Here is a 13627-nt window from a genome sequence, read left to right as displayed (position 1 = left end):
TCCCGAGGGACGTTAATGAAATGCTGTCTCAAGGGAAGATAGGCGTCCGTAAGCATTCGCAGTGTTCTGAATTTTGCAACTCAGGGATACCGTTGAGGTTGCGCCTCTGATGAGTTCTTTGGAAAAACAGTGCTCTCTCTTCAGGGTTGAATGGTGCAGTGTAGAAATTCCAGGGCTGTTTCTGGTCCTCGAGATGAAGGGACCTGCTGTAATCTGAATGGGAGCCATTGCGGGGCCCGGCGGTGGGGAGGCAAACCGGAACCTTCAGTTCAGCTTGCTGCTGTCCTTCGAAACTGGCCATCAGACCAGAGAGTCCTGGCCATGTTGCTTCTTGTCTGAATTGTTCAGGAATGCCAGGGCTATGGAGAATCAAGTCCACATACTTAACTGTTGGTTGGCGGGAATGCATCACACCTGCCTGCACACCCCACAAGCACTTGATTCTGTTTCAGGACTCTTGGATATTCTTGGAAACAAGTTAAACTCCCTCTTTTAGGTGTCCCACTTGCTGTTTCAAAACTATGATTGTAAGGAATTATTTAGCCTATAAGTTCCGGAGGGACATGTAGAAGTCCTTCTTTATTATCACAAATGGACCCTTTAGGAGCTGAGTAAGTTTCTTTTCACGATGATGATGAACTTAAATTCCTTGGACTCTTCTGTAAATTCTTTTCTGAATTTTCTGTCTTTCATGGAGCTAAAACAAAAAGATAGCCATCCTAAATTCTCTCATATATTTAGTGATCCAAGATCTACTTTTGTTCTTCTAAAATTCTGTTTTTAAACCTTTTGACCAAGTTTATTAATTTCATCAGTACCCGCCTCTAGTTCTGCCGTCCTGAACTTCGTTCTCTACCAAGTGTCTGATGGGGACTGAAAATATCATAATTACCACTCAGTTCCTTTGTATTCTTTGTAGGGTGAGTTTTTCAAATTTTTCACCATCTTGGAAACTACCTATGGAAACTTTATTTTTTATTCCTTGGATGTATTCTTTTGTGCTCTATCAAACTAAATTATATTGGAGCAACCCTTCTAACACATTCCCACAATGGGCATGAGAGGATTGGGAACATGAAGGTGAGGTGACTTGGGAAGGTGACCCAAAGTACCCCTCCCAAATGTGAAAGTTCTTGACTTGAGCTTTATCCTAAAAATACAGGCAAATTTAGCATTCTTGTGATGACCTAACTAGAAATCTCAGTCTAATCTCAAAATGTTTTCAATCATTTATGCCCTCATGACACAAGATGCTTTTGCACTGTCTTCCCAATTTCAGAAAGTTAGGTGACGTTTCAGTAAATTGGTGTCATCCAGTAGGTGCTGCATGTAGGCAGTTTCTCTCTTCTGTCTTGGTTTCAGAATATTTCAGTCTTACGTGTGGTATGGACAGCAATCGTTTTTTGAAAATTTATTTATTGTTGTCCACCACTTTATGGGATATGTTAGTAAATACTGGGAAGAGGTCGCCAGGTGCTGTCAAAGATGGCTCACTGCAGCTTCTTCCATCTAACCTGTCCCATCACGGACAGGTCGGTCGTTTGACTCGCAAGGTGCAGACGGTCCCTGACTTACTGTTGTTCAACCTGGGGTTTTTCCAACTTTATGACGGTGCAAAAGCGATATGCGTTTGGTAGAAACCGTATTTTGAATGCTGAATTTGGATCTTTTCCCAGGCTAGTGATATGCAGTCCCATCGTCTCTCGTGATGCTGGGCAGCGGCAGCGAGCGCAGCTCCCAGGCAGCCCCGCGATCACGGGGGTCAAAAACCGAGACACTTAAAACCACTCTGTACCCGGACACTTTGTTTTTCACTTTTGGTACAGTATTCAGTTAATTACGTGAGATATTCAACACTTTATTATAAAATAGGCTTTGTGTTAGATGATTTTACCCAACTGTAGGCTAATGTAGGTGTTCTGAGCATGTTTAAGGTGGGTGAGGCTAAGCTATGATGTTCGGAAGGTTAGGTGTATTAAATGCATTTTCAACTTACAATGGGTTTATCCAGACGTAACCCTGTTGTAAGCCAAGGAAGATCTGTAGACCAAAAGGTTCTAGTATTTCTTTTTTACTGTCTCGAAGAAACATCATCAGAGAACTTTTCCAGTGAAGAAAGGTGACTCCTGGTATTCCCCAGCTTGTCACCAACACTGTAATCTGTGTCACGTGCACAAGAACTTACAGTGCTGGACCCCTCATGGTCTCCACGGCCAGCCCTCTTTCCCACCCTTGTCAACTCCATTTTCATTGCAGATTCTTGGGGTTGGGGGGATTTTGCCTTGCTGATGTTTGCTGAGGAAGTTCTGCCTTGAAGAAAAATCTGTTGAGTATCCCAACTTCGGGGAATTCTGTTTATCACACAGTGAACTGTAAATTGGTTCACCTCATTTGGGGTTTTTACCCTTTATTGTGACTTTCCTCTTTCTTGAGGATGTAGCGGGGAGGTGGGGGAAAGGCCATTTCCCCTCTACCCATCTTAGGCTCTCAGACCAGGCCCTGTAAGTTAGACTGACAAAAAAACTGATTGACCAGAGAAAAACACACAGAAATTTAACAACACATGCACTGGGTTTACCTGTGGAAGCACAGAGATGAGTAGCTCAAAGGGTTTAAGATAGCATGTTAACAAAAGAACAATACATTTTTTGGAGAAGTGACGAGACATGGAGAAGACTTGAAGTTTCTAGGACAGCAGATTGTGGGAAGGTAAATATATGGGGGAGCTAACGGAAGATAAGGGCCAGTTAGTAAAGTTTGTTATGCAGATTCCCCTGGTGTTGATAATGGTCTAGAGTTGTCACCAGTGGTTCATTTCTGTCCTTCCTGGTGGGGGATGAGTAGATACCTTCACAGATTTATGTCCTGCTTTTAGGCAAGTAGGGGGAAGGGAGAGAGCTTTTCTTCTATCTGCTTCTTCTCCATTGCCTTCAGCTCTACATAATTCTCATGCCAGTGTGGCATATTTTGGGGTGCACACTCTGTTATCTTTCAAGGAAAAATAATTCAGTCATGAATTCAGACTCTGACCAAGTCAGAGCATCTTTGCAGGAAAGCAAGGGTCCCACCCTCGTGCTGACCGTTTTCCTCTTTCTGATTTCAGAGGTGGTGGCCCAGTGGTGCACGCAGGGAGACCTCCTGGCAGTCGCTGGCATGGAGCGACCGACCCAGCTCGGTGACCTTCCCAATGGCCCTCTTCTGAAGAGTGCCGTGGTCAAGTTCTACAATGTTCGCGGGGAGCACATCTTTACACTGGACACGCTTGTGCAAGTAAGGATGTGTGCCAGACACCCGGCTGTGCCTCTGATGTGTTAGTTTGCACCCAGCCTCCTTTAAGTGCTCGTGAGCTGATTCTGCTCACTGTGATTATCTTTGACAGATTTTAATCTTTTGTTGACCTGAATTAAATTATGGGGTATAGACCAGAAGAAGTAAGGGAAAAAGAAGCTTTTGCCTCTTAACCAAAATACACCCATTTCCATTCGCAAACGAGTGCACAGTGAGTAAGCAGAGTGAGCTGGTGTTTATCATCATTCTGAAGTAAAAATCAGAAACTTGCAGAGAAGTAAATGCTGAATTTACATTTATTTACTCTGATTTTGTTTGTTATGCCAGTAATGTACTTTTACAGTTAAACTAAATTATTGTTAAACAGTCAGTAAAGAAGCTTAAAGGTGTTTAAGAAAGTGTGCACATGTGGGCCCCTTTCTATTTGTTTTTATTTCCCAGAAAGCTTTAGACCGCCTCATTTCTGGTCTGGATCAGTTATGGTGGAGGCAGAATTCCACTACAGTGGAGTGTAGTGGAGTGTAGTCTGAGAGTGAGTTGACGGTTGATGGGGGTGATAATAAACTAGGGACTTATGTCCTAACCTTACCCAGCTCATCAGAGAGACAGGGATACCAGATTCGGGGAAATTTGTAATTAGGTGCAGGCATTAATTATTTAAATGTATCTGGGCTTCTCTGGTGGCGCAGTGGTTGAGAGTCCGCCTGCCGATGCAGGGGACACGGGTTCGTGCCCCGGTCCGGGAGGATCCCGCATGCCGCGGAGCGGCTGGGCCCGTGAGCCGTGGCCGCTGAGCCTGCGCGTCCGGAGCCTGTGCTCCGCAACGGGAGAGGCCGCAACAGTGAGAGGCCCGTGTACCACAAAAAAAAAAAAAAAAAAAAGTATCTCTTTTTAATTGTAGTAAAATACACATAACGTAAAATTTACTGTCTTAACCATTTTTTAGTGTATTACATTATTTTGTAACCAATCTCCAGAATTTTTTCATCTTGCAAAACCGAAACTATCTATACCTTCTTGTTTCTATGAATTTAACTGTTCTACGTACCTCATATAAGTGGAACCATACAGTGTTTGTCTTTTTGTGTCTGGCTTACTTCACTTAGCATAATGTCCTCGAGGTTCATCCACATCGTAGCCTGTTTCAGAATTTCATTCCTTTTTAAGGCTGAATAATATGCCATTGTATGTGTACACTACATCTTGTTTATCCATTCATCCATCAATGGATGTTTGGTTTCCTTCCAGCTTTTGGCTGTTATGAATAATGCTGCTGCGAACAGGGATATACAAATATCTCTTTGAGTTGCTGCTTTCAGTTCTTTTGGATAAATGCCCAGAAGTCGAATTGCTAGGTTATATGGTAATTCTGTGTCTGACTTTTTGAAGAGCTGCCATACTGTTTCATGGTGGCTGCACCATCCTACGTCCGCCCCAGCAGTGCACAGAGATTCCAGCTTCTCCACGTCCTTGCCAGCACTTGTTATTTTCTGGGTTTTTGATGATAGCCATCCAAATGGGCATGAGGTGTTTTCTCATTGTGGTTTTGATTTGTATATCCCTGAAGATTAGTTATGTTGAGCATCTTTTCCTGTACTTGTTGGCCATTTGTATATATTCCTTGGAAAAATGTCAATTCAAGACCCTTGCCCATTTCCTAATTGGATTGCTAGTTTTTTTTGTTGCTGAGTTGTTATAGGATTTAAATGTATCTTTTGACAGTGTAATAGCTTCTGTGGGCAGATAAGCGTATTTGTTTGTTCATTTGTTCAAGCACCCAGCAAACATATTTTGAGGGGCTCCTACGCAGCTGTGCCTGAGCTCAAAGCTCTGAGTGCTAGTGCATGGAACGTGATGCAGGAGCCCTTCAAGGTAACAAGCTGAAATCAAGCCCCGGCCAGAGCAGGACAGCGTGGTTTTAAAGTGAGAGTCAAGGTTGCCCAGGACGCCTCTGCAAGCCCGAGAGGCAGAAGTGGTACAGGCGGCCTGAAATGAGGAATTGGATAGATTCATGTAGAACTGGAAGGAATTCAGGGAACTGCGAAGGATGGTATAGAAATGGACAGCCAGGGAACCTTGGTGGGTAGCATCTGCTCTGTGACCTGAGACTGGCAGGTAATATAAAGTCGTAATAAGGCATGTTCAGGAAGAAGTGATAAACACAGGATGGGAAGCTGTGCTTGGATAGGAAATGCAGATTCCTATTTTAGAAGTGAAGTAGTTCTAGGTGATGAGGCGAACCCAGGAAGAGCTAAAGTGGAGCAGAGTTGAGGCCGTTAGCATGAGGCCAAGGTGTGTGGCAAAATAAACGTAGATATTGGAGTCCATATGGATTTGGGATTGAAGGAGAGATTACCTTGTTTACACAGTAATTGTTACCCTACTGCCCGTGCATTGCTTAATACCTCTGGCATGTATTACACTTTTCTATTTATTTGCCTATTTTCTTAAAGTCAAAGACCACGATTTGTTCATTTTTTCTGATCTTCACTGTGCTTAGAATGTAGTAGAAGCTCGACGGCCTTAACCATTGCAAAAGTTCTCAACTATCCAATGAAATTAACATAGGTCCTGAATTTAAACCATTTGAGGCTCAGGGATAAGAGAGGGGCTTGGCTCACCTTCCTTTGGAGAAAGATATTCACACAGCGTCTCAGCATTTTAACAAATTGTTGACTCTTTTTTCATTTGAGGGTCTGTTTCAACCATTGGAAAAATTGTCTCAATAATATAAAGTTAAATAATGATGCTATTAAAAACCAAATACAATACTGATTATATGTAGCACCAACTTAACTGTCGTCTGTAATGATTCTAGAATCACATGTCTGTACTATGCTATTCAAGTTGTCCAAAGGCAGGAACGTTTTTATAGCAGGAAGGAAGTTAGGCAATTTATTGGGCTGTTTATAAAAAGAACTAAATGCAGTTTAGATTGGATAATTTGTTTACAAGTTAATGAGATTGTAGGTTATTGCGTACAAAGCCGTTGCCCAGCACAAACTTGCGGCAGCCTCACTTTAAAACTGATTCTCCTGAGTTACTCATGACAGCAATGCCTGTGGCTGAAGCTCCTAGAAGGAAAAAAAAAAGCTCCCGAAGCTCCTGTAATTTATTTTCTTTTCCTTCCTGTCGTAATTTAAAAGTCTAGAGTCGATCACACTAGGTGCTCTCTGTAACCGTCTGCATGTAATTGTATATCTGATCCTCTGACCACAGATTTTGAGGGTTAGCACCACTGACTGAAGTTCACAGGCTTCAGTAATTCAGGTCTGTGTGTTTTCTATTTGGTTGGATGGTTGGGTTTTTTGGGTGGGTTGGTTGGTTTGTGTGTGTGTTTTAGCTTTATGAACTTTTTTTGCATTAAAGGCAAGTTGGTGGAGTTGCCTTATATTCTGTAAGGTTCAGGTGTTGATGTAAGTTATTTGGGTAAAAAATTAAAAGAGGAAGATGGTAGGTGTGGGAACCGAAAAATCAAGTGAGAGAGCACATTTACGGTCATAGACTTCCGTGCTCTTGAAGGAGAATTCTTTAGCAAAACTGTATTTGCCCTTTTTTTGTTGAGAATTAATTGTAACCTGTTCTCTCAAAGCTGCCACAGGTGTGCTTTTCCCATTGTTTGCTGTAAGTAGCTGAGAAAGTCCCTCCTGGGCTGTCTGCTTATAAAATACAAGAACGGCATGTTCTTTCAAAACGGAGATTTGGGCGACTGAATCCTGAGCTAGCTTTTATTACTGCAGCTTAGTTGGTGGCCAGATCATCGTCACTTAATATTCAAAATTGACCATGGCTCCAGCCATCACAGTTTTACGGTGAACAGTCACCACCTTGGTCTATTTAAAAGTGAACTCTTCTGGAAGGCTTTCCTCCTGTGTACTCGCCTGTGCAAACATTAAACACCCCCTTCCACCAGGGGCTGTGAAACATTTGAAGTGCATTTCCTCTAAGACAGAGATCCCCACCTTCTTCCTAGGGGAGCTCAGAAAGGAGGGAAAGCGATTGGGAGACAGGAGACCCCTCTGACATTCCCGGGGTCTGACTCCTCATCCTGGGGCTCCATCAGCCAGCAGCTGTGTACCTGGATGGCCTCTTTTTCTCTCTCTTGGGCCAGTGTAGCTGGTTTGACCCTGTTGTTGTCTCTTGACTCTAATCCTGCTTGAATAGCTTATATTTAACATGGAAAGGACACCCCGCTTTTTATTCCCTTTTAAATTTTTCGAGGATTCCACGCAGCACACTGCTGCACACAGAAACGATGGTGTGGTGAGGAAGCTTTCAAGTCCGGCCACAAGCGTCACCAACTCACTCATCTCAGCCCTCTGCTGAAACTTCCTGCACGGAAGCTTTCTCTGCTCCCCTAGCCCCTTATCCTACTGTTGTTACCTCGTAGCATTCTTCACTAGCTGACACCATCAGGTAGTCCATCCCTGTCACAGAGCCTGAGGCACTTCTCTCCCCGCCGCCACACCCCTCCTCAGAGCATCAGCTCCGTGAAGGCAGGGAGCTGCTTTTATTCCGTGTCAATCCCCAAACGCCCAGCATGTGTCTGGCCCACTACACACATCTGACAGGGATTTACTGACTGACCGATTGACAGCTCAGGAGGCGAGTACGTGATTGGACGGATGCGTGGCATGGATCGTGCGTGTAGCAGCAGGAGATGAGGTCGGGAGGTATTTAGCGTCTCTTCGCGTGCCGTAAGGGGTTGAAACAGGCCGTTGACCTTCCATGATGCTGTGGCAGCAGAAGTAGGGTGAGCAGACGAACCTGCTTTCCTCGTAAGTAGCTGGCGTCTGACACAGAGAGAGGGACAGCCTGACTGTCCATTGGCCTCTCCTCTCGTACCTCTCCGGCCCAGGGACACCTGGCATCGGGCCAGCAAACTCACCGAAGCACCAGGTTCCCGCCACACCGATACTCCCCGAGATGCAGCTCGTTGTCTTGCCCTTTTGCCTTAGATTTACGTGCCGAATTCCTACACAAATTAAGTTCTAGCCATTGGTTCTAAAAATAGTCATGTTGTGCAATTTGAGAAAGCGATGAAGTCCACACATTTACAGCTGAGTTTCTCCCTAGCAGACGGCAGCTGTTCAAAAACAAAAACATTCATCTGCGGGAGTCGCGTCTGTGTGCACCCTCGCGTGTTCCCAGGTTCGCTGGAAGAGAATGTTGGACACGGTTCTCCTCCGCTGCAGCTAATCCTGGTGGGTGGGACGTGTCTGGGGAAGATGCGGTTTGGACACGCTCTGCCGGGGGCAGTGGGCAGGGGATTCCTGTTCTGCCTGCGGCGGCGGGTCCCAGGGGCCGGGGCCGCTGGGTCAGGACGCCCCTACCCTGCGTCTGCGGGCACGTGCGTTTACCACCGCCTAGGTTCCTGTCCTTTCTGAGAAAAGGGCACGCTTGTACTGAGGGCTTGGCAGGCTGGAGCACCAGTAAACAGCACAGGAAGATGAGACTTGTAAAAAGGAAGATGACGTGTAAAAAACTATAAAAGTATAAACAAGGTATAAAAGGATTTTGTTGTGTGTGTTAATTTTCTTATTTATTTATTTCAAGTTTTATTAAGATATATTTGATATGGACACTTTGTAAGTTTGAGGTCTACAACGTCTGGATTTGCTATATGTATATATGGCAGTATGATTACTGCCATGAAGTTAGCTCTCAGCTCCCTCATGTCACATAATTACCATTTCTTTTCTGTTTTGAGAACATATAAGATCTTCTCTCTTAGTAACTTCTAAGTATTTGTACAGTATTGTTAACCGTAATCACCATGCTGTGCATTGGATTCCAGGTAGTAGGACTTCCTACGGGCTTACAGGACTTACAGGGATCCTGAGAGGTCATGGCCCTACTTACTGGCCTCAGACTCAGTGGTGACTATGACAGTCAATTTCCCCATGTCAGTGATTCCTCAGAATCTTCAGACGAGAATATCAGCTTTCACTAGTTGTAAATTTTTCCTTACTTTTCTAATACAGCTTTAAGATTTATTATGGCAAAGGCACCAGTATTTATTTTGCTACTTTATTATCTTACGTGGGGCATATGCTGTAAAGATAAATTAAATGAGTGTGATTTCCCCCTTTGCTGAAATAAATAAATCATCATTAACTTGGGCAAGTAAGTGAATGCTGTACCATACTGTACTGTACTCTAAATTCCTAGCGGTAGTGGTCTTGTCCTGCTCTTAGAAAAGGGGGTTTCCTGGCCACCTTGCTCCAGATAACAGGTCCTTGGAGACCCTGCAGGCATCACTTCTCCAGGCCAAATTTTTCCAGGTCTTTTTCCCCGGTTCTAGCTTTCAGTCCTTTCACTCCTCCTTGCTGAGAATTCTCGGTGTTCCTCGTTTCGCGACGCCGGGTGTGGAGGGCACAGCCCCTCCTCCACCTTCTGCTGCTTCCCGCTCGCTCACGGCAGCACTGCGCAGCTGGGTTACCTCCGAGTGCGGGCCCGCGGGCCCTGGGGGCTCTTTTCTGCCACAAGGAGTTGTTCCCGTCGTTGTCCACTTGCCGTTTATGCAGCTCGTTTCTCCTCTTGCCCGTTTGCCTTTTCTACACATCCGTTGTTGGGCCTGTTTCTGAGTAAAATAGCCTTGACCAAGCGGATTAAGGGGAGAACTGTGGGGAGAATTTGGGTTCATGACTGTATTTGTGATTGACAGAGAGGCAGCGCGTTGTAGTAGGATGAGCATCACCAGTGGGGTTGGGGCATGGGCGAGAATGTGCTCTCCTGTTGATCAGCTGTGAGTTACCTAGCTCTCTTAGTCTCAGTTTCCACATATGTTAACTGGGAATAACGAGGCCTGTGTGGCAGAGTTGAGAGGATTAAATGAGATAATGTGGGTGCTTATTAGGATACCTTAATGTGCTACTGGAATGTAGTAAGTTTTTAAGACCTGATTGTTAATTTTTGTTAAGATGGGTATTGATTATACCTGTAATTATGACAGATAGGATTTTTATCTGTTTATAGACTTGAAAGTCTATAAAGTGGTTTAAATTCCTTTTACAAAGCTGTGAGATAACATACTTATCATAATGATAATCTTATAGAAGACCCTCCCAACACATGTAATCAGCTGTTAACACAGAGGTAATTACTATGAAAAGCAAACCAGGAGGAGGGAGGGGAAGAGAGGATGAATATATGTGTTCTTGCATTGTGACCACTGGGGCATCAGGTAGATGGATTCAAAACTCATGGAAAATTGGAAGAAAGAAGTGTCTGGTATTTTGGCCGCCAGTTCCAACCAAGTCACATTGTACTAACTGGAAACGGTTCTTCATTATTTGAGCTGTAGGTTGTAAATATTATCTTTGGAGACTTGGGGGTTGGCAGGGTGGTTTACAGCTTTAAGATCAAGCATGATTATGCTACTAATAGAGCTTTGTCCTAAACTGCACTTATGGGGGTTGGTCATACTGAAGAAACTCTCTTCGTATATTTTTTATGTGTCGTCTGCCGTGTCTTCGGCAGTGATTATGTCTTGCTCTAACCTAACAGTTCCCTCTGTGGGGGTCTACCCTCTGTGAGGGATCCGTTTATAAGGAGGCCCTTCTTGGAAGTACTCTGAAGCCCCCAGACTGAGCTCCAGGCCCTACGATCCTCCTCCAGGGGGCTGCGGCTGTGGTCCTACCCATCAGCTGCCCGGCCTCGCCATGATGGAAATGAAAGATGAGTTATCTTCAGCCTTGCATTTTTGTTTTGAATTCGAAGCTAGAATTAGCTGATCCTGGAGGCTGTTTTAAGCAAGTGTCTTCATGTTTCTTTTATCTTGATGCTTGTCACTAACGTGTTGTGAAAGTTCTCTTCCTGTTTCGTATAAAAGATCTGGTATCCCCACTTCTGATCTTTGAAACCCCTCAAGACTTCATTAAATTAGAACTCCATCTGTCTGGATCAGAATGAACAAATTCTCTCGCTGCTTCTCCATCACAACCCTCCACCTCTTTCTTTCTTCCTTGGCTGATCTTTCCTAGATGGCACCCCTGAGCTTTGGATTTTTTTTTCCAGTGCAACCAGTTTCTAACTTGCATATTTGGATTCCAGCCTGCCTCTTCAAAGCAAATAATGGCCACAAACCCCTAGAGCAGCTGCCACAGGAACTGTGTTCCTCTCTCTCCCCTTTCCTGCCCCATTGGCTCAAGGATGGCTGAGAATAACAGTGATTGAATATCTGTGGGTTATCACCTGTGATGAGTCCCAGAAGCACTCTGATTTCTTTCATCTCCTTTAATCCTCTTTTACTCATGAGAAAGTACGAGACTTGTATTATTCCCTGGGTCATGAGCTTGTGACTCAAATCCAATGTTGATCTGACTCCGAGATGTTCCTTATAGGGACAAAAGGAAAGGGCCATCTGGTCTACCTCCTCCCTACCTCTCCAAGCCTTGGAAACTACCCCTGTTACTTGAGGATCCAGGTAGCCAGAACCTCAGTAAGGAATACGGGTTACTGTACCCCAGGCTGATTGCATCTCCTGGCAGAGATGTCATTATATGGAGCTAAGTTAGGTTTTATGTCACCAAATTAAATGAGATAATACATGTAAAAGAACTTGGTAACACTCTTCCGGTGTTTTGTGCTCTGGCCTGGGGATCTAACTACTTTTCAATGAAAATACTGACTTTTTTTTTCCTTAATTAATTAATTTTATTTTTGGCTGCGTTGGATCTTCGTTGCTGCGCGTGGGCCTTCTCTAGTTGCGGCGAGCGGAGGCTGCTCTTCTTTGCGGTGCGTGGGCTTCTCACTGTGGTGGCTTCCCGTGTTGCGGAGCACGGGCTCTGGGCGCGCGGGCTCAGTAGTTGTGGCGTGCGGGTTCTAGAGCGCAGGCTCCGTAGTTGTGGCGCACGGGCTTAGTTGCGCCACAGCATGTGGGATCTTCCCGGATCAGGGCTCGAACCGTGTGCCCTGCATTGCCAAGTGGTGGATTATTTTCTTTCTTTCTTTTTTTTTTTTTTTTTAGCGGTACGTGGGCCTCTCACTGTTGTGGCCTCTCCTGTTGCAGTGCACAGCCTCAGCGGCCGTGGCTCACGGGCTCAGCCGCTCCGCGGCATGTGGGATCTTCCCAGACCGGGGCACGAACCCGTGTCCCCTGCATCGGCAGGCGGACTCTCAACCACTGCGCCACCAGGGAAGCCCCGGCAGGTGGATCCTTAACCACTGCTCTACCAGGGAAGCCTGAAAATACCGACTTTTTATAATGTAGGATTTAATACCCTTGATTGTGCTTTTTAAAACCAACATTCTAAAAATCTGTTAGATCATTTTATTTTGCTTGACACAGAGAGCATGATCTTTCTTTGCTTTTCACAAGAGCAAAAGCTTACACATAGTCTCCCTTCCCTTCCCGGCAGCGCCCCATCATCTCCATCTGCTGGGGACACCGGGACTCTCGTCTGCTGATGGCGTCAGGACCGGCCCTGTACGTGGTACGTGTGGAGCACCGGGTGTCCAGCCTGCAGCTGCTGTGCCAGCAGGCCATTGCCAGCGCCCTGCGAGAGGACAAGGACGTCAGCAAGCTGACCCTGCCCCCCCGCCTTTGCTCCTACCTCTCCACTGCCTTCATCCCCACCATCAAGGTAAAGCCTTCCCCGTCCTGCTCCTTCACCCTGCTGGCTGCCTGCCTGCCCCGGAAGGACCGCCGGGAGGAGGGCGGAGTCAGGGAGATGGGCGGGAGGCCCAGAGCAGGACCACAGAAGTCGTGTGGCTCCCCAGAGTTCTGCCGTGGTCCTCCCTGTGTGCTGTCTGTCCCTAGCGTTAGTGTCCCTGGGGGACTCGCCTTGTGTGATGGATGTGAGCTTTCTTGTGGTAAAGGCAGTATTCCGAGCCTGACTGCTGTGGCCTCCCGACGGTCCGTCCGTCCGTTCAGTCCTGACTTGCGGGCAGATGCTGCCATTGTTCCCATGTGAGACAGCGGGAAACGTGTTCCTAGAAGTCAGGTTACTCGCTCCATCGATAGTTACGAGAATGGTCTGGATTGAGCCCAGGTCAGTTCTAGGGCCTGCTTTCCTCACCACTGTGCTGAGGAAGCCGACCCCTGCCAGCACTCACTGTCAGCTGTCCTTTATACGGGTTGTAACCCAGAACTAGTCTGTTCTCAGTGGGAGTGTGTGGAACATAGCTGCCAGTTGCTGTTCAAGGGTGGGTTTCCCCCTTAGCCTCTGGCCCTCTGCCCCTTAGGTTCTTTTCTGTATTCTCTTTTTTTGTTTTTTATCTTTGCTTCTAAGTATCAGATTGGCTCGTTGGTTACTTTTTTTTTTCTAAAACGTCAGAGTTGGGCTTCCCTGGTGGCGCGGTGGTTGAGAGTCCGCCTGCCGATGCAGGGGACACG

General features: G+C 45.8%; 1 protein-coding gene across 2 annotated transcripts in view; it reads left to right on the top strand.

Annotated features, from left to right (window-relative positions):
* Positions 1-13627, top strand: part of TULP4 (TUB like protein 4) — a 245770-nt gene that overhangs the window by 203417 nt on the left and 28726 nt on the right. For both annotated transcript variants that reach the window (XM_024122434.3, XM_055087417.1), the window contains exons 7-8: positions 3104-3270; positions 12651-12875. In XM_024122434.3, the coding sequence (XP_023978202.1) occupies positions 3104-3270; positions 12651-12875 (392 nt within the window). The remainder of the gene's footprint in view (positions 1-3103; positions 3271-12650; positions 12876-13627) is intronic.

This window comes from Physeter macrocephalus, chromosome 10 (genome assembly GCF_002837175.3).
Source record: "Physeter macrocephalus isolate SW-GA chromosome 10, ASM283717v5, whole genome shotgun sequence".
In the NCBI taxonomy this organism is placed as follows: domain Eukaryota; kingdom Metazoa; phylum Chordata; class Mammalia; order Artiodactyla; family Physeteridae; genus Physeter; species Physeter macrocephalus.
The sequence above is the reverse complement of the archived record's forward strand: the minus strand, read 5'-3'. Positions and strand labels throughout refer to the sequence as shown.